Below are 26,021 nucleotides of genomic sequence, written 5' to 3' on the forward strand. Positions count from 1 at the left end.
GGAGGGAGGGAGAGGGAGAGGGAGAGGGAGGGAGAGGGAGAGGGAGAGGGAGAGGGAGAGGGAGAGGGAGAGGAGGGAGAGAGTGGGCTGGAGTGACAAAGGGGACAGGATGAGGACAAGTTCGGGTGTTGGTGGCATTGTCATGGCATACAATTCGTTGACGATGAGGTGAAGAGAGGGGGTGATAAGGTGTTGACAACGATTTGCTCAGGACAACAGCGAAAGGTCAGGAGAGAAACGCCCTGTGGTTGGAAGCGTGAATGCAGTGGGAAAGTCCCCGCGAGGAGCAACTATAGAGCTTATAAGAACATGGAAGGACCCAAGAGCAACTTGCTGCAGCATCGCAAGGGAGTTGCCGTTGCTGCTGATGGCTGCAGGCTGGCCTACGAGACCTCTGGCGATCCTCAATCCAAGGACAAGGTAGAACACACCTCCGTCCCTTCTCCTGCTCCTTCTCCTGCTCCTTCTCCTCGTCCTCCTCCTCTTGCTCGTGCTCGTGCTGCTCCTGCTCCTGCATGACAGTGAGCAAGGTGCTGCTGGTGATGGGCTTCAGCTGCTGCCACTCGTACTGGGATCCGCAAAAGGAAGTGCTGTGTGGTGGAGGAGAAGCGGAGGAAGGAGGAGGACTCGAGATATGCTGGTTCGACAACCGCGGGGTAGGGAGCAGCGACATTCCCTTTGGGAGATACTCGACCAGGCAGCTCGCTGCCGACTGCATCAGCCTCATGCAGGCGCTGCGCTGGATCGACTCTCCTCCCCCTCCTCCGTCAGGGAGGAGCAAGGGCCTGAGGAGGAGGCAACTCCACGTGAGCCGACTTGTGCGTCCTGCTCTCTCTGACGTGACCCCCGCCAGACGAGCAACAGGCTGCACCTGGTGGGATGGAGCCTGGGCGGAATGATCGTGCAAGAGCTGGTCCTCCTCCTCCTCGACGAGGGCATCCAGCCAGCGTCGATGCTGTTGGCCTGCACGCACAGCGGCGGTTGGAGGATCCTTCCTCCTCTGGGCTCTTTCCTCGACATCCTCCGAGTCGCCACGTCGACCAACCCGTCGAGGAGGATCAGGACCGTCCTGCCGCTGCACTACACGACCGACTTCTTGAAGAGCGGAGGGCTGGGCGGCATGGCGTCTGAGGAGAGGATGAACGGGTAGCGGTGGGGAAGGGGCAGGGGCGATGGCGACTGACGGGCTGGGCAGGGAGGTGCTGCATGAAGACTACAAGAGTCGCGCTCCCTTCCGTGACTTCTCCCTCGCCCGGCAGCTCCCGGGCATCATCGGGCACCTCCTCGCTACCGTCACGCATCATGTGAGCAGGCGGAGGCTACGGAGGATCGGGCAGAACCTGGAGGGTCGATGCATCGTGGTGGCAGCGGGGAGGTAGTGTCGCCTGCTGCGCTAGGCACCGTCTGAGGGGTTGCAGGGACCGACTGATCCCGTCGAAGCACTCGCATCAACTCGCGGACTTCTTGGGGGAGGAGACGAAATTTGTGAGAGGAGGAGGGGAAGGAGATGGTGCAAGGGAGGGGGAGAGGAGGAGGGAAAGGGGGAGAGGAGGAGGGAAAAGGGGGAGGAATTCCTGACCTTCAACATGCAGTTCGAGTTCGAGGCCAACGGGCACATGATCAATGTTGAGATGAAGAGGTTGAAAGTTGAAGGCAGCACCAGAAGCCGTCTGACCCTTCCTTCCCTCTCCCCCTCCCCCTCCCCCTCCTTCCCGATTGTTCCTACTCGTCCTCTGCTTTCCCCGCTGTCGTTGCTCTCGCAGTGTCTTCAATCGCATCCTCTGGCATCATGTCATGGAGGCGAGCAAGGGCAAGCGAAACCCGGAAGTTTGGTCAGAGCTTGCGGAGCATGAGGGGAGCAGGTGGGCCTTGACTCTTGTGATCCCCCTCCAACCCGCCTGTCCTCCTCCCTCCACTTGCCCTTCTCCTCCTGGTTAACGACCGGCAGGTCTAGGAGGAGGGCTAGCGGCCCATGGGATCGCCTCCTGCATGCCCTGCAGTAACTAGCTGCTTCCTTTTCCTGGGCTGACCTGACGCGTGCACCTCAGCGTCTTGCTGGGTTGGAACGTCAAGATGTTCATCGTCTTTCCTGTGAGCCCTGCTGCTGCTGCTGCTGCTGCTGCTGCTGCTGCTGACAGATCTCCTCTAGTTCGCCTTTTTCATCAGCCTCATCGCCCTCCTCTGGAAGAATCTCTTCCTCAAGCCCTGCGTGAGCCTTTCTCCCTCACTATCCCTCTCTCTCTCTCTCTCTCCCTCCCTCCTCCTCCTCCTCCCGCTCATTCTCGCCATCAGACAATCCTCTTCGGCAAACATATCACGAGCATCAGCATCTCCCAGGTCCGTGGAAACCTCCTCCTTCCACCCTACTGCTCCTCCAGTTCCTCTTCAGCCCCTGCATGCCTCTTCCTGCCGGCCCCTCCTCCTCCTCCCCCCTCTTCCCGCCATAATTCGTTTGTCAACTCCTTCCCTGCCTTGCCTTCCCACACATCCCCCTTCCATGCCTTTCGCGCACTTAACGAGGGAGAGCAGATGAGGAGGGGGATTTTCTCTTGGGTCTCTTCCATGGTTTCACGCGAGCAGGTCAGGCGGCGGACTCATGAGCTGTAAACTAGAACTTGTAAAGTAGGACCGTGACCTCTTCCCTCTACCTTCCAGCCTCCTCAACCTCGTCACCCTCACTGTTGCTCCCGGAGCGACGGCAGACATTCCTGTCTGAATACCGCAAGCTCTCGCTCGCCTCGTGTCGATAACTCCTCCTGCTCGTGCTCGTGCTCGTGCTCGTGCTCGTGCTCGCCCCAGTGCGCAGACTTCACCTCCCGGTCTAGGGAGACCCGCAGCAACCGGGGCACAGGGGGCCCTCAGGGGTATCGAAGTAGCTGCCGGAGATCTCGAAGTGGCACTGCTTGCAGACCTTGGGAGGGTTGAGGGCCTGGTAGCAGTCGATGCAGCAGGCGCCCTGCCCCTCGTAGTCGGGGATGTACTTGTTGCCGACGGGCCTCTGGCAGCTGAAGCAGATCTTGGAGGGGAGCTTCTGATAGCAGTCAAGGCAGCAGGGGCCCTGGTTGTCGACGTCAGGGTAGTACTGCCCTTGCACTCGCTGCCCGCACGCGAAGCAGCAGGTCGGCGGGTTGGCGATCTCATGGCAGTTGGGGCATCTCGGCCCATCGTCGCCCATGTAGTAGGAGGAGAGGTCAGCCCGGCAGTCGATGCAGCAGAAGGCAGTGAAGCCCTTGTCCGCCATCAGCTCCGCCTCCTCGGCCAACACGGGATCCGTCGGAACGGGGCTCAGCTGAGCTCCAGGGGCGCTGACCGTGATCCAGAAGGGGCTCTGGACGCCGTTGGTCCAGCAGGAAGCCACCAGGTGATACTCCTTGCCTGCCTCCACTAGGAACCTGCCGCTCCCATGCCTCAGACTGCAGGTGAGGACCTGTCGAGCGTCCGGGCCCGTCTGCTGGGAAGACAGCTCGATGATGGAGAGGGTGCAGAGGTTCTTGTGCGAGGCGGTTTGGTTGGGGCGGAAGAGAGGCCTGGAGTCGGGGAGGTAGAGGGAGAAGATCGCCTCACAGTCCTCCTGCACCCTCAACGACACGCGAGGGTTGAAGGCGAAGGTCCGGCACTTGGGCGGCCCTCCTGCGGTCTTGCCAGCGATCCAGTGAGAAGCAAAACCTACCACGTGGCACTTGCTGGCGTTGGACATCTTTGACAGGGTGACAGGGTCGCAGATGTCAATCTCCGAGTACCAGGCAACGAAGTCCTCCCAGCACATCCAGAAGGACCCGTCCTCCTCGTCCTCGTGGTCCAGCTGGGACTTGAGCTCGGGGGTCCAGAGCTCTGACTTGTCGGAGTATCTTCCGTTCCATTCGAACTCTCCCCAGGGGTTTCTGATCTGCACAAACCTCCCAGCTGCTACTTCAGCCATCTTCAGCACGCTGTACGCGTGGCCGTCCACGAGCCCCATGCTCTGAGGGTTACCAGGCGCATCGGAGCGGACACTGCAAGACAGGAAGCACGAGTTGTCCTTGCCGCTCTCGTCGGGGTAGAGCGCAGCGAAGGCGATAGACCAGGCCTGTGACCCATCAGATCTCAGAGAGTCAGCGGGAGGCTTGCGGGCCCTCACCTTGTCAGGCTCATCGAGAGAGATGGACTGTACAGTCCCTCCTGTGAGATAGTTGGTGGTGTCGGCTGGGGAAGACAAGCACCACAGGTCACATGGAGGCTCTAGGTGCGGTGTCGATACTAGTTACCGGTCAAACCCCCCGCAGTCGCTTCATACGACAGATGAAGCTTAGCCCACGCCTTCTCGAACACTAGAGGCCAGAGCTCCTTGGTGTTCACCTCCTACACCCACAAGTCAAGATGCCAGGGCGAGTCGTTACACTTCCACCTGCCCAGAGTGATCCTTGAATCCGCAGAAGATGGGATACCAGAGCGAACCCCTGCGCACACAGGGAAACTGAAACCACGGGTCAGTCGCCGCCTCGACTTGCAGTCACGTTACCCGGTCGTCAATGAGGACAGTCACCCACTTGCCGTTGAGGAAGAACTTCACGCCAAACATCCCTTGGTCCATACCATCTTCTATGCACAGATCGTGAAGCAGGATGTCCGAGCTCCCGATGCTGCAGGCTGAGATGGCCGCGAGGTAGTAGCAGTTCCCAAGTCTCCCCTGCATCCTCCACCTTGACGACTGTTGATGGCCAGCACTGAGACATACCTGAGCAACATCGTCGGGGTCGATCCCTCCGCTCCAAACTTTGGGCTTCAGACTAGGATCTGATGGAGAGTGACTTTTCGTGGAAACCGGCGCTGACATCATCAAACCTCCGATCTCATTTGGGCGCTTCCACTCGATCCCCTCTACTCCAGCAAGGAAAGCGTCCTATCGGGTGAAATCAGCAAGTGAGAAAACGGGTGGATCTCGTATGCCTGATCCTTGCGGAAAGTCTGCTGAACGCCTGTGTTCATCCCAGCGTAGGACGGGTCAGCATAAAGGGCGAACGCGTTGCTCGGAAAGGTCCTGTTTGTTCGTCGAAGTTAGACCCAACGTTCTTCGACAGACAGAACATGTCAGCAATCTCTCACGGATCCTCAAAGAGTTGTCCGGAGCCCTTCAAGATTTCTGAGAGCCGCTTCACAGAGCTCTGCAGAAATCAGAGTCATTCCTGTGGCCTCAAGCTGAGAATCGTCGAACCTCCCCCTGAAGGTCTCTGCTGACTTCGTATGGCTTCCAGGATTCTGCAAAAATCTCGTAGTATGGCTGCGAACGCACGTTAACTTAATCTTTCTTCCTTGCACTTCACAACCTCAGTAGGATGCGACGTAGGGTCGGCCATCCTGTGCCTTTCGTAAAGCTCCTTGACGATGTTTGCAGCCTGTTGTTTGGAACTTCATTGATTCAGAAAGGCCAATATTTTCGTCACCTCCGCTCCATGCTTCGCAGCAAAACTGTTAAGGGCACTTTGCACGTCGTATCCTGAAGATTGTGGTTCAGAGAATCAAGGACAACTCATGTATTCGCCATTTCACCTTCCTTCTTGATCCAATGTGGACCAGTTTGGGGGACTTCCTCTGGCTCTGGTTGTAAGGTGATAAGGTCGTTGCTTTTCCATGGATTCCAGGCACTCACTGTATTCCCTTTCTTCTCTTTGCTCCTCCTTTTCTTGCTTCTCGTCCTCGTTGTTTTGCTCTTGGTCCTCAGCAATGTCTTGAATGGTCTGGTGCGCATCAAAATTGGGCACTTGCTTCCAGAACATTCACCTCAGCCACCTCTTGAAGATCCTCAGCCACCTGCTCGCCGGAGAATTCCTCCACCTTCTTCTCGGCCTCCTCCAACAAGACATCAACGTCGGGCAAGTCCAGCTTCTCTTCAACAGCTTCTGCTCCCACCAGAAACGTCAAGGGGCTTCATCCTTGAGCCTGTCAGGAGGTACTCTGGATGTCCGAGAGGGATGGAGCAGCGATCGAGAGATTCACGTCCTGATTCACCACCGCCTCCTGCATGCTGCGGGAGCAGTCATGGCGTGAATGGAGGGAGGAAACGTTCAATCCGACCTGCTCGTAGTGACCGGAGGGGTCGAGATCGGTGCCTCGCTGACTGTTTGCACGGCCCCCGCATCAACAGCTGCACCGGCAAATCAAGGCGAGGATCGTTCATACGTCAACTCCCATCACCTGCTGAGGGGGATCCCTCGTCCTCGCCCCCTCCGAAGCAAGAGAAGCAGCAGATGTCTTGGTCCTCATCAGTGGAGGCCTGCAAAGAGACATGTAGCTCAGGAATGACGCTTGCCCCACAGCCAAGCAAACTTGGATTACCATCTGCACAAACACCGAGTCAGTGATCTTAGGCACGGAAAGAAACTACTCCTAGGAAACATCAAGCTTTGGGGAGGGTTGCTTCTGAATTTTGATGAACAAATTATGCATTGCTCGATGTAATGTAGATTCTCAGCTCAAAAATCCTTCTCCGACTCTAGCATGATCTTCTCAAAAACCGAATTTTTTCACCTGGGCTCTCAGCACTCGTGAAAAACCTCGGCTTGCCTTCTCAGTCTCCCAACTTGATTAGTATGCTTCATCTTTTGCCTTCTCGTCTTCCATGGTTCCCTCTTTACTGTTCCCCTGACCTCTACTCTTCTTCCCTATCTCAATTTCTCCCCTCCTCCGCCTCCTGTCCTCCTCTCTTCCTCCTCTCTTCATCTCCCCGGCTCCATCCTCCCTCCCTCTCCTCCCGGAGTGTTCATCGCCGCCTCGTGATCCCTGCTGAGGACTGCATGAGTCGCAGGTGTCACTGGGTCAAATTCAAAATCGGAAAGGTGGGGTGGCGAGAAATAGTAGGTGGGGTGAGTCTAGTAGGGGGTCATTTATAAGCTCTGATCAGTATATATGGAGGTAGGGGTACTGAAAGTTTGGTTGTGGGGTGGGTCCCCAAGAACTCCGTTCGGACCGCACCGTCGGACGTGGCGGGGGTAGTTACTGGTTTCCTGATTTTCCTCGTACTGATTTTAACTTAACTTTGAGTAAAGGGTTTCCCGATGACTCATATAAATAACGTACCGAACTTGATCTGGTCACCGGGTCAGAGCGGCCGGGCCGCTCGGCCCTGCCCGGCTGGCGGCCAGTGACTCACTGAGTCAGTGACCCGGCCCTGCCCGGCTGGGCCAGTGATCGGACCCGGTGACCCGGCCGGGCATCGCCGGACCGTCGGACCGCCGGCCGCCCGGGGGGCTGATCTACTTGGTCTTTACACTGGCACGGTCAGTGCCAAAATTGTCCGACCCTCGTGTGATTAGTAACGTAAGCCAGCCTCAGGTCCGAGATGATCCGGGCCTCACCGTCCGTCACGCCGAGCCTGCTGCTGCCAGCGAGCGACCGTCCGACGCTCAGCACTGGCAGCAGCGCCGCGGCCCCCGGCGGCCCGGCGGCCGGCGCCGCCGGGCCGCGGGGTCCGTGGCACTGGCCGGGCCGGGCCATCACCTTGAATTCTGAGCAGGTGCTGTATGAGGGCACAGTGTCTGCCTGCGTGCGCCATGGGGTTGCGTGACAAAGCTAGGGGAAGGGGGGGCGGGAGAGGAGGAGGAGAGAGGATAGGATGGGAGAGCAGAGTAGAGGATGTGGGTCCCAAGAGGACGGACAGGCAAGCGGGAAGGAGAGGAGGGGAGAAGGAAGTGTGGAGGACGGAGGAAAGAAGCGAATGAAAGGAAGGGAGGGATCGAGAAGTTAATCGCGGAAGGAAAGAACAACCTTCAGCACCCAATGCTTTGCTCTCTTCAGATCTATCCATCCACCTGAAGTTTCCACACAGGATTCAACATGCCAGCGAACTCGGCGAATTATGCTCCTACCAACACTCCTCTGCAACAGGCAGCGGCTGAGCGATCACACCCTGAAGTCCCCAAGGTTGCGTCGTGACCGGAGGGACGGGCTTCGTGGGCCAGCGGCTGGTGGAGATGCTGATAGAGCGAGGAGCCGAACGTGTCGTATCCTTCGACATCGTCCCGGCCCCATCCGAGGCCTGGAAGCATCCCAAGATCGAGTGGAGGGTCGGGGACATCTGCGACAAGGAGGCGGTGCTGGATGCTGTGAAGGGAGCGGACTGTGTCTGGCACAACGCAGCGGCCGTGGGGCCGTTCCACCCCAAGTGGCTGTACATGAAGGTGAACTATGAGGGGACGCTGAACGTGATAGAGGCGTGCAAGCAGGCCGGAGTGAAGAAGGTAGTTATGTCATCGTCCCCATCGACGAGGTTCACGGGAGTGGACGTGGATGGGTTGACGGAGGCCCAGCTCCCTCCGCTCCCTCTCAAGCGCTACCTCCAGGGGTACGCGGAGACCAAGGCTATCGGCGAGCTCGCGATGAGGAACGCGTGCTGTGATGAGCTGATGACGATTGCGGTGGCTCCTCATCAGGTTTATGGCCCCAGGGACAACCTGTTCCTGCCCAACTTGCTAGAGGCTGCAGGCAACAACAAGCTGCGGATCTTTGGCCCGGGGCACAACAAGACTTGCTTCACGCACGTGGACAACTACTGTCACGCGCTGATCATCTCCGAAAGGACGCTGAAGAAGGGCTCCCCCACCCTCGGCAAGTTCTACATAGTCACCGACGGCCGCACCCAGCCCGAGGGGCAGCACCTGATCTTCTGGAAAGTTCTGGATGAGGCGGTGACGGGCATGGGCTTCACGTCCTTGTGGTCTAAGTGGCATCTTCCCAAGTGGTTCCTCTTCTTGCTCGCGTACCTGTCCGAGTTCGTAGGGATGATTCTCAACCAGAAGTTCAAGCTCAACGTGTTCAACGTGCTGGTGCTCACCATGCACCGCTGGTTTGACATCAGTGCTGCCGAGAAGGACCTCTCGTACCAGCCGATCATCAGCTTCCGACAGGGATGGGACGAGACCATCTGGTGGTTCAAGCAGAACTGGCTCCCCAACTTCAAGCGGGAGAGCTCCTATACTGGAATCGCCACCAACACGCAGAAGAAGATCGACATTCAGTCAAGAAAGCACCAAGGTGAGCGACAACCTCGCCTCCCATGAGCTCACTGGGCATGGCAGGCGAGAAGCCCCACAAGGCGTGAGGCGCCTGCTAGTCGTGAGGGGCGTCGAAGAAGCTCCTGGGCGTCTGGACCGAAGGTGTTGGGTTCGATTTGGTGGACGTGTAGCTCTCGCGCGACCGGATCTGCGGGGAGGAAGGATAAGTGAGTGACATGTAAGTGAAGGGAAGAGCAACCGAAGTCTCCACCCCCGTGAGGTCCCTCGTGATGCTCGACTCCTGCCCTTGACCCTCAGCGGTACACTTCCTCCTCTCTGCCGACTCACGAAGGTCTTGCCGACGACTCCTACCGCTCCGAGCACGTGCCTCAACTTCCTATTGGTCCTCTGTTGAACGGCCATACGATGAGAGGCAGGATAGGGAAGGGCAGGAGCAGGGGAAGCGAGAGGAGGGATAGAGGGGGAGATAGTCACGGACAGGGAGGGAGAGAAAGAAGGGAAGCGGGGAGAGGAGGGTGTTGATGGAGAAAGAACTCGCCTCCTTCGACTCGCACATCCTTGTCAGAGCCTCACAGTTCAACGTTAACCTTGCAATCTCTTCCTTGGCCTTGGCAACCTGCGGGGATGTGAGTGAGGGGAGCCGAAAGCGTGGGAAGCAGCGTCACGTCCGATTCGAGGAGCTGGATGTGTTGGCCCTGCTCTCTGATCTTCGCGTCTCTCGCTTCAAGATTCCTTATCAGCTCGCCGCAGAAACTTTTGGGGGTCAGTCAGTGGACGTCAAACGGCGCGGGAAATCATACCGGCAAAGCCAATCGACATCGAGGAAGAAGAGGCTCAGCTCTTCCATCCACCCCACCAACGAGTCTCGCAGTGCAGACTCTCGTCCTCGAGACTGATCCAAGGCCAACGAGCCCTGAGCCAGGAGCTCCTGTCCACGGCTATCAGCTCCTCCCCTTTCGCAGCACGTTCAACTCGCTCACTTGCAGCCTTGTCACGAGCTGCTCGTTCTCACTGTTCTTTGCCTCCAAAGAGTCTTTCAGCTCACTCATGATCGACTGATGGGACCACAAGTAAGGTCGCAACCCAGGGCTGTTGAAGGGCGAGGCACGTACCAGCTCATCGGCCAGCACTCGTTTCTGCGACTTGACGTTGCCCAGCTCGAGTTGCAGGCCCCGGATCAATTCGCTCTCCCTGAGAAATTCTCGCTGGAAACGAGTCAGCTCCTCCAAGTGTTGCCGAGAGAGAGAGTCGAGCCGCGATTGTTGATCTCTGAATTCCAGGATCTGTCGACTGCTCTCGGCTTCCTTCCTCTGGGCCTCAAGCGCTTCCCGCTCGTCCCTCGCCCTCTGTGGATCAAGTTGTCAGAAGACACCTTCAAAGTGACTTACCCGGACACCTCTTGGCTCTCCCTCCAACCGCACAGGCCGGAGGACAGGAGCAGCTTCCTGTTGGCAGCATCGCGATCGAGTTGGAACGACTTGAGATGGCACACACGATCTGACCAGCACACGAGGACACTTTTCGACATTCGCCATCGCTGCCGATTGAGAAGGATACAAAGAATATTCTTGTACTTCAGCGAGGCCCTGCTCGTTTCCTTCCACTGATTCCACGACACCGCGAGATCCAGTCGTTTCCATCGCAGCATAACTCGTGCACCAATCATTCCGAGTCGGTCAGCAAACGAGTAGACCTTGACCCAAGCCCCAAACGATTGCGACAGAGCATTTCGATTCTTCATGCTGCTTCCAAGACGAACATCCTTGATAGTGGGCAGCTGACAATGAAAGCGAATAAATGCCGAGGCCTTTAGTCTCATCAAGTGACCGGCAACGCAGCGACTGATAATAAACTTGCAAGTCTTTCCGAAAGCAACAGAGTTCGACCAATTTCTGATCACCATCCTCAGCAACATAAAAGAGGAGAAAACATCGAAAGAAGACTTGCGTGGTACATCCACATCAAGAGATAGTCTCCAAACATCAAAGGCCCTCGCCATCCCTCCCTTCGCCCACCGCGTCGCTGTCCGCCTCCCTATCCGTCGCAGCTCTTGCTTCCTCTGCACGTGCTCCATCCAGCCTCCCAGAGACGTCGCCAGGCTCAGCCCCCGCCACCGCTTGATGATCTGCTGTCCTGTGACCCGCCGGGTCTTGACCTGCTCGCACAGCCCCTCCCAGGACCTCAAGCTCCCGACCAGCGTCAGCCTCAGGTCGATCTTCCGGAAGCTCGAGCCGATCCTGCTTATCGTCTCCTCCATCAGCCTCCTGGCCTCCGTTACCTCTGCCCAGCTTGTCCAGCTCTCGCCCAGCCGGAGCTTGCTCCACCGCCGGACGATCTTGCCCGCTCGCTCTCGCATGGCGACCCGTCGGTCGACGTTGGCTATCCACCCTTGCATGGCTGCCGCGAGTTTGCTATTCCATATCCTCCTGGCTGCCTTGTCTAGGCTCTCCTGCTGGCTCTGCGACACCTCTAGAGCGCTCGTCCACGTCTCGAAGCAGTACATCACGCGCCCGTGTACCCATCGTCTCAATACCCGACTGCACACTCGCTGTAGCGCCTGCCGCCTCGCATGGTCCGCTTTCCAGCTGCTCAGCCCCCGCCAGAGCAGCCCCTTCTGCCACCGGCCTGCACATCGCTGCAGCACCATCCTCGCATGTCCCTCCTCTACCCAGTGCTCTACCCACCTGCTGTAGCACTTGCCCAGGCTCCGCTGTAGCCACCGCCGAGCGACGCTCCGTCCTTTCTCGCGCAGCGCCTTGCCTCGTATGTGCGCCCTTGCCAGGGCTCGTAGCGCTCGCGTGCAAGCCCTCCTGCGCCGACCCTCCACGTGTACCTGCAGAGCCTCCCAGCGACCCTTGCGGTCGCTGATGCCGTCGCGTAGAGCCCGCGAGCCCTCCCAGGCCTCCTTCAGCCTGTTGAAGCACCTCCATACTGCCAGGTTCCGTACCCTCCGCAGCGCCTTGCAGGTGATCTGCTTGAGCTCCTTCTTGTGTGCCCATGACTCTCCCCAGCCTGCCATAGCCCTCGACGAGCACAGCCGCTCCCTCCGACCCGCCGCCCTCGCGTGCATCCTCCGGACAGTCGCGCGTCGGGCGGTCTCGTCGCGCCACCCGCGGAAGCTCTTGCTCTTGTACAGGTGGTTGAAGATGGCCATGTTCAGGTCAGCCTCTCCCCCGCTTGACTGCCGAAGGCTCTGGTGCGATACCCAGCTCTCGAAGGCCCTCGCCATCCCTCCCTTCGCCCACCGCGTCGCTGTCCGCCTCCCTATCCGTCGCAGCTCTTGCTTCCTCTGCACGTGCTCCATCCAGCCTCCCAGAGACGTCGCCAGGCTCAGCCCCCGCCACCGCTTGATGATCTGCTGTCCTGTGACCCGCCGGGTCTTGACCTGCTCGCACAGCCCCTCCCAGGACCTCAAGCTCCCGACCAGCGTCAGCCTCAGGTCGATCTTCCGGAAGCTCGAGCCGATCCTGCTTATCGTCTCCTCCATCAGCCTCCTGGCCTCCGTTACCTCTGCCCAGCTTGTCCAGCTCTCGCCCAGCCGGAGCTTGCTCCACCGCCGGACGATCTTGCCCGCTCGCTCTCGCATGGCGACCCGTCGGTCGACGTTGGCTATCCACCCTTGCATGGCTGCCGCAAGTTTGCTATTCTTGAATGTCAGAGAAATCTTGAGCAATACGCGGTCAGTTTGAAGTGTGTCTTTCCACATCTCGAAGCAGGACATCACGCGCCCGTGTACCCATCGTCTCAATACCCGACTGCATACTCGCTGTAGCGCCTGCCGCCTCGCATGGTCCGCTTTCCAGCTGCTCAGCCCCCGCCAGAGCAGCCCCTTCTGCCACCGGCCTGCACATCGCTGCAGCACCATCCTCGCATGTCCCTCCTCTACCCAGTGCTCTACCCACCTGCTGTAGCACTTGCCCAGGCTCCGCTGTAGCCACCGCCGAGCGACGCTCCGTCCTTTCTCGCGCAGCGCCTTGCCTCGTATGTGCGCCCTTGCCAGGGCTCGTAGCGCTCGCGTGCAAGCCCTCCTGCGCCGACCCTCCACGTGTACCTGCAGAGCCTCCCAGCGACCCTTGCGGTCGCTGATGCCGTCGCGTAGAGCCCGCGAGCCCTCCCAGGCCTCCTTCAGCCTGTTGAAGCACCTCCATACTGCCAGGTTCCGTACCCTCCGCAGCGCCTTGCAGGTGATCTGCTTGAGCTCCTTCTTGTGTGCCCATGACTCTCCCCAGCCTGCCATAGCCCTCGACGAGCACAGCCGCTCCCTCCGACCCGCCGCCCTCGCGTGCATCCTCCGGACAGTCGCGCGTCGGGCGGTCTCGTCGCGCCACCCGCGGAAGCTCTTGCTCTTGTACAGGTGGTTGAAGATGGCCATGTTCAGGTCAGCCTCTCCCCCGCTTGACTGCCGAAGGCTCTGGTGCGATACCCAGCTCTCGAAGGCCCTCGCCATCCCTCCCTTCGCCCACCGCGTCGCTGTCCGCCTCCCTATCCGTCGCAGCTCTTGCTTCCTCTGCACGTGCTCCATCCAGCCTCCCAGAGACGTCGCCAGGCTCAGCCCCCGCCACCGCTTGATGATCTGCTGTCCTGTGACCCGCCGGGTCTTGACCTGCTCGCACAGCCCCTCCCAGGACCTCAAGCTCCCGACCAGCGTCAGCCTCAGGTCGATCTTCCGGAAGCTCGAGCCGATCCTGCTTATCGTCTCCTCCATCAGCCTCCTGGCCTCCGTTACCTCTGCCCAGCTTGTCCAGCTCTCGCCCAGCCGGAGCTTGCTCCACCGCCGGACGATCTTGCCCGCTCGCTCTCGCATGGCGACCCGTCGGTCGACGTTGGCTATCCACCCTTGCATGGCTGCCGCGAGTTTGCTATTCCATATCCTCCTGGCTGCCTTGTCTAGGCTCTCCTGCTGGCTCTGCGACACCTCTAGAGCGCTCGTCCACGTCTCGAAGCAGTACATCACGCGCCCGTGTACCCATCGTCTCAATACCCGACTGCACACTCGCTGTAGCGCCTGCCGCCTCGCATGGTCCGCTTTCCAGCTGCTCAGCCCCCGCCAGAGCAGCCCCTTCTGCCACCGGCCTGCACATCGCTGCAGCACCATCCTCGCATGTCCCTCCTCTACCCAGTGCTCTACCCACCTGCTGTAGCACTTGCCCAGGCTCCGCTGTAGCCACCGCCGAGCGACGCTCCGTCCTTTCTCGCGCAGCGCCTTGCCTCGTATGTGCGCCCTTGCCAGGGCTCGTAGCGCTCGCGTGCAAGCCCTCCTGCGCCGACCCTCCACGTGTACCTGCAGAGCCTCCCAGCGACCCTTGCGGTCGCTGATGCCGTCGCGTAGGGCCCGCGAGCCCTCCCAGGCCTCCTTCAGCCTGTTGAAGCACCTCCATACTGCCAGGTTCCGTACCCTCCGCAGCGCCTTGCAGGTGATCTGCTTGAGCTCCTTCTTGTGCGCCCATGACTCTCCCCAGCCTGCCATAGCCCTCGACGAGCACAGCCGCTCCCTCCGACCCGCCGCCCTCGCGTGCATCCTCCGGACAGTCGCGCGTCGGGCGGTCTCGTCGCGCCACCCGCGGAAGCTCTTGCTCTTGTACAGGTGGTTGAAGATGGCCATGTTCAGGTCAGCCTCTCCCCCGCTTGACTGCCGAAGGCTCTGGTGCGATACCCAGCTCTCGAAGGCCCTCGCCATCCCTCCCTTCGCCCACCGCGTCGCTGTCCGCCTCCCTATCCGTCGCAGCTCTTGCTTCCTCTGCACGTGCTCCATCCAGCCTCCCAGAGACGTCGCCAGGCTCAGCCCCCGCCACCGCTTGATGATCTGCTGTCCTGTGACCCGCCGGGTCTTGACCTGCTCGCACAGCCCCTCCCAGGACCTCAAGCTCCCGACCAGCGTCAGCCTCAGGTCGATCTTCCGGAAGCTCGAGCCGATCCTGCTTATCGTCTCCTCCATCAGCCTCCTGGCCTCCGTTACCTCTGCCCAGCTTGTCCAGCTCTCGCCCAGCCGGAGCTTGCTCCATCTGTTTAGGATCGACACACATTTTGTTTTGGTCTGCTTTCGCGATTTTGTGTGTTTTATCCATTGATCTACTGCATTTTGGAGAATTTTTGTTTTGCACATCACGTCACAGTACGATGATATTCGTGATTTTAATGTAACGGGGGCTCCATCAGAATCGGCGTCTGTTTGACTCTGGAATATACGGTTGACCAGCAACTTCTCTGAACGTTTGAATCTTTGATGATTCTCGAACCACAAATGTATCAATTTCGCGCCGGTAGAGCAAGACTTGAATTTCGATTTTAGTTCAAAAATCTTGTTCCAATCTTGTACCGCTATTAACATGCATTTCCATATTCCCATGGCATGACTCAGACATGAGCTGATCCGCATTTTTCCGCATCTGAACATGACTTGGGCTCTGTGGTTCCTGGTACTCACTGCATGCTGTCGGAGAATAAACCAGCATTTTCTAGTTCCAAGGAAGTTTTGCGCTGCCTTAGCAAAGCCAGCTTTCTTCTGTTGTTCTTCATTGAAGACACAAATCTCTTCCAAAAACCCAACGACACGCGATTTCGCTCGCTCTAGAGTTTTTATGAACATTCGCCTTGCGATTGCGACTAGATACAATTTTCCATCCTTTTGTGATGGATTTGAGCATCCTAGTCTTCTTCGAAGCTTTAATTTTCTGCAATTTTTTCTGCAACAATTTGTTCTTGCAAACATGATATTTCCACTGATTGAACAACACTCTGCTGTACCTTGATGAATTCACCTGTGCAACGGATTGAATGGAAGTGATTTTCTTATTTTATGCTTTCTGCTTTGGACGCTTGAAAGAAAAAGTCTGACCCATGCCTTGAGTGCATATCTGAGTCTTCGCTTCAAAAGCATCTTGGATGAAACAGTTGAAACTAAGATAACTTTTGACGAGACTCCACTGGCATTCCGCCAGTCATTGAATGCCGCGGAAGACGAAAGGCGCCTTCTATTATGAGCAAGCAAAGAAACACGATATTGAATAGCTTCTTTCTCACAATCTTGTTGTTTCCAAATTTCAAAATGGTTCAGAAGGCAAACATACTGTTGTTTAAGAGAAATCTTTTTGCCATTCTGGACCTTCTCTTCAACCCTTGAAGCGCGGCAAATGCCTTACAAGAGCATCGTACCATTGAGTTGCCTCGTATTCTTCCCTCTTTCATCTTTCTACCTTTCTTTTGAACGATGTAATGCATCCACATGTTGAACAAGGTTTTCAAGCCCATCAGTCTTGCTTTTGATATCCGAAAGTGCCTTTGCTTCTTGTACAAACACCTCCATGCCCAAGCATCGAAATACTCGGCCAATTGACTTGTACGGTTTCGTGAATTCACACGTTTCAACACAAACTTCCGCACAGAGGGTGGCAACCCATCTCCATACAAGTCTTCCCATCCCGATGAACCTGACAGCCGATCGGCGACGAAATTGAGCTGCTCTTCTTCCTCACCAGACTGTAACATTCGTTGGAAAGAATCATGAGTGGGATTCATGACGGGCCCTGTTTCCAATTTCTCGATTGCGCTGGGCTCCAGGGCCCGGCTAGGGTTCATCTCAAGTCTCTGCACATCAGAAACGGGGTTTGGAGAAGACTCCGCCATCGCCTCGTGGTCTTTTCGTACTTGCAGTTGTTGGTACTTCTCTCTCTCCGAACAAAGCACTTGCTGGAGTTCGTCATGCTGCTGGCTGAGGGTAGCATACGCATCCTTTGAGGCTTGAAGATCCTCCTGCAACTTTTTGGCCTCCATCGCTAGCGAGTTTGATTTTGACTTCAGCATCTCTGCCAAAGAATCCGTCCTGTCCTTTGCCTCTTGGACCAACAAATCGCTCGCATGCAGCTGTTCTTGCAATGCTACAATCTCTCCATCCTTAGCCTGCAAGTGCATGCTCATCTCTTCCAACATCCTCTTATCTCCGTCACAGCGGACTTCCATTATCTGTAGGTCTTCCTCGAGCCTTTGCTTCTCTGTCTGCCACTGATGGCTGAGTTGCATGAATTCTTCTCCAAAGAGTTTCGCTTGGTTCTCAACCATTTCCCTTCTCTTCTTTTCGTTTTCCAGTTCCCTCAGGAGTGCTTCAATGTCTTGCTGCAGCCTGTCGTCCTCGTGGCCACGAGCACACGGGGTCTGCAAGAGCATCCTTTCCCCTCATGATGGCTGTGAACCAGAGACTTGTCAAGAAGGAGACTCTCGTTAGGGTGTAGGTTCTCAAAGCACTTCTCGATTGAATCGATCGCATGCTGCATATGCTCTATCCGCTGATTCAAATTCTCTTCGCCTGAAGTTCCCTCGACCCCCTCCTCTCCATCGATTTCGTGCAGAATCTCCTGTGTTTCATTAATGTTGCTCTCTAACTCGGCTTCCAGCGCACATATGGTCCGCCGCATGTGCTCCTGCAGGAGTTCATGGTTGGATTCTAGCTGAGAGAACTTCTGTTCTATCTTTGAGATCAACGTCCCCACTCCTCTGTACAGGCGAGCTTCTTCCAGGAGCAGGTACATGTCCTTGGTCTGAACGCTCTCTCAGTAACTCACATGAGCCAACCAACTTCAGACGATCTCACATCCTCAACGAAGTTCAAGGGAGCTCTCACGCACACGACGACCTGCTCCAATCCGCTGCCGGCCCTGCGGACTTTGAGGGACACCTGTCGTGGAGCTCAGGGTCAGTCGAGACGTCGTCTTGATGCTTCAGCACCTTTGAGCCGACTATGTTGCTTCCTCGAACTGCATCAACAACGGTCTCTGGATCGACGGGCCTATCATCCACCGCCAGAATCTGATCGTCGATTTCAAGCCTGCACAAAGTTCAGGGTCGGTCGCTTTTCTCGCAGGACCAAAGGCTCACTTCTTCCCCACTATCGGCCTGGAGCCAGGAGATCCCGGTATGACAAACTTGACCCGACAGCCTGTCAATATGACCCCAATAGTTGTACCAGTGCTCCCTGAAATGACAAAGGCGTGCTCCCGCTGAAACTCCGCGATGACTTCTTTTGGATTTCTCTGTGAGGACGCAGATTAGTAGGCAGATAGGCAGGAAAGCAACACATGCAGAACAGATGCACGAGGAAAACGATCGAAGAGAGTGATTCATTGTGTACAACACAAGCAGAATATCAATCCTACACACGTCCAATAGGACAGCTTTGAATTTTTGAACCTTGAAATGCATACCCACAGCCCTCCTCTCATGCTGCAGACATCGCTCGCACGGCTTCGCATACAGTCATCCTCCCATCATACCATGAACTTCGCAGCTCGCATCTGCTTCTCCATAGCCTTCGCCGCCATCACCGCCGCCACCGCTCCCTTGAGCTTCAACATTTTCCCCCGGCAGAGCAGGACCCCCTACCCCGAACACTCTTCACTTTTAGCACCCCTTCTTTTCACTTCAAACTACCCTACCTTCTCTACAGTAGTGCATCGCTATCACCCCACCCATACGTCAGTCCATATCGGGCACAAGTCGGCTGGGGTGGGTCAGTGAGTACTCATCTTGGGGGGTGGGTCAGTACCTCCTTTCCGGAGCTGTGGAAGAATTATAGTGGGGTGGGGGTCATAACGACAATCAGTCCGTTGTTTATGCCTGGGGTAGTATTAAGCTAAAAGAAGGGTAGGGGGTCATAGTGAAGGGGTGTATGTATTCAGAAGGGGTAGTCAAATTTGGCGTCTCTTGAAGATGAGGGGAGCGATCAAACAATGATTGACGCGAAGAGAAGCGAAGGGAGGGAGGAGGGAGGAGGGAGGTAGGGAGTGAGGAATATTGATGGAGGAAGGGAGGGGAAGGAAGGGAGGAAGGAGGAAGGAGGAAGGAGGGAGGGAGAAGGGAGGGAGGAGGGAGGAAGGATGGAGGAGGGAGGGAGGAAGGAGGGAGAAGGGGAAGGAAAGGAAAGGCGAGAGAAGAAACGGGCAGGGAAGAGGGGAAGGGATGAAGGTCGAATGTGAAGGGAGGATAGGAAAGATGCCAGCTTGATGGGACTGAGAAGAGTAGCGTTTGAAGGAGGAGGTGTGCGTGCAGGGGGCGACCTTGGAGTGAGATGTGAGAAGGGGAGGGGGGTAGGAGATACGAATACAGAAGAGTGCGTGGACGATTTGTGGATGCATGACTCGAGACAAGAGGAGAGGTAGCTTCCTCAGGTGCTGGGCCTTGGCAGGAGGTTGTGGGAATTGTAACAGCTGAATCAACGGTTCTTGATGTTTGCTTGGACAGGTGTTGATCTGCCTATGAGAATGAATCCGAAATCCCGAGCTTGTTTGTGAAGAGTCTGATGCAAAGAGAGATGATTAGACTCTTACTCTTACTCATCTGCTTGATCGGCCCCTGCCATGGTCAATTCCGTGGAGGGTCCCTCGCATGGGAGGTGCTAGACTACGAGCAGAATCTTGTTCGGTTCACGTTGAGATCTTCATGGATCAGATCTTCAGGCACATTCGTCAAAGTTGTGAACGGGGTCGCCGTCCCCATGGATGGATACCAGCCGGTGGTGGGAGATGTGGTGAGAGTTCTGGGTCGACTGACCCCGAAGTTCTTGTTCGAGGAGTCATTCGAGGATTACTTGCACATGACCGTTACCTACAACACGTATCCGTTCGGTTCGAACCCTAACTCAGGTCATTACGTAGGAAACTGGACCTTTCTAGGCACGAACTGGATCGAGGGCACGAGTACCTGGGACATCAAGGTCCCGTCCAAGGACAAGACGTATGTCGCAGAACTGCAGGGTTGCTGTAGGGATGTGCTCGCTGCAGACAGCAACGCTGTGTTGGCCCGCGGGGTTCACGATCAAGCAGAGACTCCTTTTGTTCTGCGGACGACCGTGTCTCTGAACAAGATCCCGCCCCCTCTGTCCTTCATGCCGTTTTATGCTCCTTTCTTCATCGCCACCACGCAGGTCAACGCGGAGGTCTACCTCGAGCTTCCTTTTCTTGATTACAACAGCTCCTTCAAGTCGGCACCGAGCACCTGGAACCATGAGGACGAGGCGTGGGCTGCTAACGTGGAAACTGCCCTCAAAGAGGAGCAGGGAAATCTGGTGCTGCAGCCTCCAGTCATGAAGCAGTTTTCAAACATCTTGCAGCAACCAGATACAATGAATCTGAACACCCTCCCTCCGCTCAATCCGCCCAAGCCAGTTGCAACCACTCTCAAATTCACTGGAATGAATGTCAGGCTTCTCAGGAATCCGTCTTCGGTTCTGACTCTGTTCCCGAGCAACGACTGCACTGGAACAATTCGAGAGCAGATCGTAGTTGGCAAGGACATTTGCCCAGGAGGGCCCATTCAGAATTTCAGCCAGACTGGTGTTGGTATCAGGGAGAGCTTGCAATCCATCCTTGTTCCTAGCGGGCTTTCCTTTGCCCTTGTTGACGCATGTGAGTTCTCAGAGACTCCTGCCTGGGTCTTGAGTTCGGACAATCCCTTCTACTTCGGCGATGTGCTTCAGACCTGTAACAACATGGATGGGACGCAATCGTGCTGCACTGTCACGTCGTCGGTGGCTTCAAAGCTGAAAGGTTTCAGGGTCGTGGACAGCACTTCCAAGACTGCGCCTTCTATCAACAACATGGTCCAGATCCAATACACCCAGGTTAACGGGCGGTATGTCATCAAGCTGCAGCCGAAGAATTTGGCGGCTGGCCGCTACCCCATCACTTGTACCATAGCATCGGAGGGCTCCACCATCACAACCGTGGAGTTCGTTCTCGCTGTATTCCAGAAGCAGCCGAACAACTATTTTGGGCAACAATCGACGATGAATTATCCACAGGTCAGGACTGCAAATCCTCTCGTCAAGACCCTTTGCTAAACCCTGCGGCAGGAGTTTGTGACATCCACTGGCTTTTCGTTCAACGCTAGTTGGATTCTCAACTCAGAGGTGAGAATTCTGATCGTGCTTCCTTCAGCTTACCTGCTGACAGAAAAAATTCACTGTTTTCGACAACATCGAAGCCTCGACTTGGGGCAGCAACCGTCCAGTATCAGCTTGGACGCTCCAGGGATCGAACTCGATATGGATCCTCCAGTGGCCATCAAGTCCGTGCGTACAGAGCACCGGAATGTTCTTCTACTGCTTCACTGCGGTCATGCAGACAGACAGCCACGATTGGGAGAACCTGGTGACAAGAATCTGATCTAGCACCATATCACGATGACTTTGAGTGACCGCAGAAATGTTCCCTGATCCGTGTGGTAGTGGACCTCGCTCCAAGAATCTCTGTCTTCGAATCCTCTCGTCCCGATGTAGACGCCAACATGTACAGGTTGATTTCAAGCGACAGCAAGTGCGTGCGATCTGACTCATCCTTTGCAGTGTTTATATGGGCGATCGACTTGAGCTGGTGGTCAAGGCTGCTGACAACCCCCAAGACATGGTGGAGGTACTCGGTCTGACGAAGCTCGATGTCAACACGGGAGATCGCTTCAGAGGGCGGATCCGGTACGAGTCGGAGCGCGTGGATTTGGTCGGCGGAAGGATGTCCCTCTACTATCCGATCCCAGGGTTCACCGCCTCCATCCCAAAGCTGACGGAGATTCAGCCGCATCCCTTCATGTCACTGAGCATCGGCGGGCCAAGGAATCTCACGCAGGCGCTGCTGGTACCTTATGAGAGGGAGCGTGTCGTTTCTTTCGTGCCTACTCGCCTCCACTCAGGGTAAGTTCCTTTTCCCCACAACCCCCTCCGCCCTGGCGGGTACCCTGAGCTTGCTCACAGGCTCAATTTCTCCATGTGCTTCCTTGCGATAGACACGAGGGGCCTTTGCAGACCGTACGGGTCGGGCAGCCAGCGTTGCATCCAGATCCATGTCCCCAAGTGCAAGTATCTGCTCAGCCAGGGAAGCGACCTAACAAGGGTCGCTGGCTTGTTCCGCACCAACTGGTTTCAGGTACTACCACCAGTCTGTCCTCCACACTCTGTCTTAAGACTGAAGCCTCAACTCCTGCAGCTGTTTGCTCTGAACCCCTTGTTCACGACCCCCGAAACAGCGCTTGCCACTGACTACGTGGTCATTGATATTGGCAAGCACTACACGGTACTACGAGCCCTTCCCAGCCTCTCCCTAAGCTCCCCACCGTAACACCCGCTGCAGATCTCTCCTGGAGAAACGCTTGCTGGAGTCGCGGAGTTGATGGGAACGGATCTGCAGAGCATGCAGTTCTTCAACACTGAGCTCGCGCCCCAGCGGGAGCCTGGATGGATGCTCGAGGTCGTCCCGGGCATGCAGATTTGCGTGTTGCCCGACTCCTGCAAGTCCAACGTGTAGGACTGAAGAGGGGCTGGTGCATGTTGTAATGTTGTATTGAGGAAAACAATAGGAAAGGGAAGGAAGAACTCAGAAGTTGCCGGTGGGATGGTTAGGCAGCAGGGCAGCTGCTGGCAAGTCAGTCGGGAGACCTCCAAGTCTCGAGAGCACTTGAAGGGCTTCAGTCGCTTGCATCCATGCCGCTAGCAACACCCCCTTCCTCCACCTGCTCCACTTCAGGATACCCATCGACAGTCGTTGCAAGATAGTCACCTGGCCACCCTCCGACGATTCAGAGGACTCCGGTGCAGATTGAGACGTCGCAGTTGGAGGAGACCCTGCGCAGCATCACCAAAGGACCTTCAGCTCAATCTGTTCTCACCAGTCAACTTGACCCAGCTGTCGTCTATCTTGTCCATCCCGCCGCTGCCGAGGGGGAAGTGGTTGACCAGAACTCCAGGCTGCCGGTGCAGATGAGTCAGAGTTTGGGGTCGGCAAACAAGACAGAGGCGGACCAGCAGCTCGCACTTGGCGCACATCGATCGCATCTGCTTGATGAGATCGCCATCGCAGACGCTCTGGTGCATCGCTATCGACTTTGTGTTCGGGCAAAGCTCCCCCCACGCGTACTCCAGCTCGCTGCACATCATCCTTCCGGCCTTCTTCTCGCAAGCACACATCGACTGCAAGCAGCGTCAGACCATCATGGCGTAGATGAGCTCCAAGGAGAAGAGCTGAAGAGGGGATCCGTTACAGACCTCCTTATCATTCTTGCATGTCTTGTCTGTAGAAGAACCGCACGCATCGAACAGCAACATCCCAACCTCCCAAGCGCGTTGCACCCTGCTGACGATGGTCTTGCAAGCTTCGTCACACCCCAAGTCCACAGGGACAGCAGCAAGCATCTCTAGCATTCGCTTCCCCGCATGGCCAAGGTTTGTCTCTCCTTGTAACCTCGCTCGAGCACTAAGCAGCGCATTCTGTGGTTTCCGGCTAACAAGGGCAATGGCTAGGAGGAGCACGGCTCCAACCGCACAAGCGACCAACACTTGTCGAGGTCTGCTCCATCTACTGCTTTCATCAGATTGAAGGATCTGGCAACGACAAGCGCGCACCTGTTTCGCTTGGGCGTCTGTGGAACGTGGAGAACATAATGAGTGTCCATGGGATTCATTTGCATCGCAAGCAGATGTCGACAATGAAACCTCCCCCTCCCTGGCGCATCATCGTCAGATGGTGACAGACAAGGAACAAACGAGTTGTTGGAGGTGGGAGAGAGCCTGAGGCAGGAAAGTCTGACGCCCTCTACTATGTCCATTTTAGTACCCATTACTACTTCCTGCGTCCATCGTGCATCGCACGCCTAGTAGAAACTTGTCTCGTCTCCCTCAAGTCTCAGCGATGTGAGTTGGAGCTTCGGCCACATCATCAGAGTCTCTTCAAGTCTACTCTTCTTCCTCTCCTTCAAATTCCTCGCTCTGAACAGTGTCCGCCATCGCGTTTCATCGATCTATTTCTGGTGTTGACCAATGTAACCGTTTGTAACGCTATTACGGGCCGCCGCCCGCCGGGCCGGGCGCGCCGCCTGGCCGCCCGCCGATCATCCGAGATCACTGTCACGACCGTACTACCGGGCCGCGGCGCGGCGTGACTGGAGATTCACTCACCGGGCGGGGCCCGGGCCGCCCGGCGGGCGGCCAAGCTGCCCGGTGCCACTATCGGTGATCCGACGGTCAGCCCAAGTCGGCTCAGTGAAGGGGCCGCCGGCCCTGACTCACTGTCAGCGCGGCCGGCCCTCGGGCCCCGCCGTGCCGGCATACCGTGGCCGCGGCCGCTGAGCCTGAGTGCACCGCGGGCCGCGGGCGGCGAAGTTCTGGGCGGTGTCCGCTGCGGCCGCCGCGCAAGTCTATTGAACTTTCGGAACCGTTAAAGAGTCACAGAGCATATGGTTAAGGAGATCATCGGGCCGCACGTGACTGACGGTATGAGACTCATCCTGATCATCATCGGCCCGGAGTACGGTCATGGCACTAAGGCTCAGCCTGATGGGTCTGCCTGTCGAATTGAGTCAACCTTGAGCCGAATACCTGCTCCAGATCCTGAATCGCCGGCACCAAGAACATTCCTGTACGGAGTGTACATCAAACCAAGGGGTGTACTTGCAGGATGGCACAGTCGGTTTCAAATCAACTTGACTGATCAGAGCCAGAGACAAAAACTTGCTTCAACACCAACTGACTAGCTCAAAGTCTTCTCTGTTGCAATTCATCAACAAAATCATCGCCGCAATCTTTGTATCTTCGCCAATAATGTCACCATTCAAAACAAAGTGCAGGCCATTGTCCTGAAACACCTTTTCTGTCATTTTCGAAGGTTTTGCCAGGCTTCTCTTTGATTTCACGGCAGATGTATTCCTTCTTCTTGATTTAGACGTTCTCACACGAGATGCCAGGCTTTCCCAATACCCTGACATCCTGAGCAAATTGGAGATCAAGTCTTTCAAGATTATTTCAAGTTTGCAATCTTTTCCTAATTAGGGCACGCACATGTCGGCTTGGTCTTCAGTCAATTTTTCCTAGTCCAGAGTTTTCAGATTCCATTCGGCTAATTGTAGTTGCATCCTGTCATATGCTGAACCTTGCGTTCTACTCTCAGCACGCGGCGTCACGCACTTGGAGGAATTTTTCTCGTCAAAACACAAACCTTGCCTTCCCACAGAGGCTGAAGATGAAGCTTGCGTAATAGGACATGAACAGGAGGTTGACAGGAGATTTGAAGACATGGTAGTCGGCCTTGCCTTTCATTCGTGGCAGCCTTTCTGGCGAGCGAAAGAGAGGTTGGCGGTAGATGTCCACATGGTCGGGTGAGAACACGAACACCAGAGCCAGTACTTCGTACGGACGAATTCGCGATGCGAAACATACTATTTGTCTTGCATCCAAGGCTATCATATCGTTTTAAACATGACTTTGTTGGTCATCAAATCAAAGTGCAAGTGAAAACAGCGTTGAAAGGCATGAAAGAGACGACGTTTTGTCAAATTTCGTGACGAAGCAAGGGATGCCCTTCCCTGCAGGGCTTCTCGATCGCCCAGTCGGCTCCTCTGATCTCACCTTCTCGAATCCAAGACGGATACCATCTCAATCCTTCCCTCATGTTTGAATCCACTCGCTCTCGCCGTCTTCGCTGACGGCAGTCCTTCATCCTCCTTCCACCCGCAAAGGCGCCATGTGCAGTCCAGTTGAATAAACTTCGCCGGTGAGTAAAAGTTCTGTACAATGGATCGAGAGGTCAAAGGGTGGGTGGTGTAATCCAAAAAAAAAGGTGGGATCGAGATGCCAGCATCCTGTCGGGCCGAGAAGTAGGGAGCAGGAGAGAGGAGGCAGGGAGCAGGAGAGAGGAGGGATAGAGGAGGCAGGGAGCAGGAGAGAGGAGTGATAGAGGAGGCAGGGTGCAGGAGTTAGGGAGCAGGAGAGAGGAGGTAGGGAGCAGGAGAGAGAAGGGATAGAGGAGGGATAAGAGGAGGCAGGGAGCGGGAGAGAGGAGGGATAGAGGAGGCAGGGAGCGGGAGAGAGGAGGGATAGAGGAGGCAGGGAGCAGGAGAGAGGAGGCAGGGAGCAGGTAGGGAGCAGGAGAGAAGGAGTAGGAGAGAGGAGGCAGGCAGCAGGAGAGAGGAGGTAGGGAGCAGGAGAGAAGGAGCAGGAGAGAGGAGGTAGGCAGCAGGAGAGAGGGGGGATAGAGGAGGGATAGAGGAGAGAGGAAGCAGGAGAGA

General features: G+C 56.4%; 6 protein-coding genes across 6 annotated transcripts; 3 read left to right on the forward strand and 3 right to left on the reverse strand.

Annotated features, from left to right (window-relative positions):
- Positions 1-209: 209 nt before the first annotated feature.
- On the forward strand, positions 210-1,250 carry GUITHDRAFT_156210 (hypothetical protein; the record flags this gene model as incomplete). Its single annotated transcript, XM_005819818.1, has 4 exons — positions 210-420; positions 531-806; positions 854-1,146; positions 1,196-1,250. Coding segments are annotated over exons 1-3 (676 nt in total), but the record flags the coding sequence as incomplete, so codon positions are not given.
- A 1,571-nt stretch (positions 1,251-2,821) lies between these two features.
- GUITHDRAFT_120920 (hypothetical protein) lies at positions 2,822-6,315 on the reverse strand (the record flags this gene model as incomplete). Its single annotated transcript, XM_005819819.1, has 19 exons — positions 2,822-4,066; positions 4,118-4,182; positions 4,245-4,338; positions 4,385-4,453; positions 4,499-4,666; positions 4,715-4,773; positions 4,822-4,879; positions 4,954-5,017; positions 5,083-5,141; positions 5,192-5,257; positions 5,304-5,372; positions 5,421-5,473; positions 5,527-5,574; positions 5,627-5,714; positions 5,758-5,876; positions 5,931-6,001; positions 6,052-6,121; positions 6,172-6,250; positions 6,313-6,315. The coding sequence occupies 19 exons, from the start codon at positions 6,313-6,315 to the stop codon at positions 2,822-2,824; spliced, it is 2,547 nt and encodes an 848-aa protein (XP_005819876.1).
- Positions 6,316-7,946: 1,631 nt separating this feature from the next.
- On the forward strand, positions 7,947-9,573 carry GUITHDRAFT_158950 (NAD(P)-dependent steroid dehydrogenase; the record flags this gene model as incomplete). The annotated part of the gene is made up of 2 exons (XM_005819820.1): positions 7,947-9,006; positions 9,563-9,573. The coding sequence occupies 2 exons, from the start codon at positions 7,947-7,949 to the stop codon at positions 9,571-9,573; spliced, it is 1,071 nt and encodes a 356-aa protein (XP_005819877.1).
- A 6,464-nt stretch (positions 9,574-16,037) lies between these two features.
- On the reverse strand, positions 16,038-18,331 carry GUITHDRAFT_120923 (hypothetical protein; the record flags this gene model as incomplete). The annotated part of the gene is made up of 6 exons (XM_005819821.1): positions 16,038-17,135; positions 17,174-17,518; positions 17,572-17,655; positions 17,706-17,805; positions 17,856-18,010; positions 18,251-18,331. 6 exons carry the CDS (start codon positions 18,329-18,331, stop codon positions 16,038-16,040), a joined length of 1,863 nt encoding a protein of 620 aa, XP_005819878.1.
- A 944-nt stretch (positions 18,332-19,275) lies between these two features.
- GUITHDRAFT_148312 (hypothetical protein) lies at positions 19,276-22,270 on the forward strand (the record flags this gene model as incomplete). The annotated part of the gene is made up of 8 exons (XM_005819822.1): positions 19,276-20,775; positions 20,827-20,883; positions 20,927-21,124; positions 21,177-21,268; positions 21,319-21,660; positions 21,721-21,892; positions 21,953-22,039; positions 22,097-22,270. The coding sequence occupies 8 exons, from the start codon at positions 19,276-19,278 to the stop codon at positions 22,268-22,270; spliced, it is 2,622 nt and encodes an 873-aa protein (XP_005819879.1).
- Positions 22,271-22,430: 160 nt separating this feature from the next.
- On the reverse strand, positions 22,431-23,429 carry GUITHDRAFT_120925 (hypothetical protein; the record flags this gene model as incomplete). The annotated part of the gene is made up of 6 exons (XM_005819823.1): positions 22,431-22,475; positions 22,523-22,587; positions 22,632-22,710; positions 22,765-22,932; positions 23,008-23,317; positions 23,365-23,429. 6 exons carry the CDS (start codon positions 23,427-23,429, stop codon positions 22,431-22,433), a joined length of 732 nt encoding a protein of 243 aa, XP_005819880.1.
- Positions 23,430-26,021: the final 2,592 nt, after the last annotated feature.

This window comes from Guillardia theta, assembly GCF_000315625.1.
Source record: "Guillardia theta CCMP2712 unplaced genomic scaffold GUITHscaffold_204, whole genome shotgun sequence".
NCBI classification, from domain to species: Eukaryota; class Cryptophyceae; order Pyrenomonadales; family Geminigeraceae; genus Guillardia; species Guillardia theta.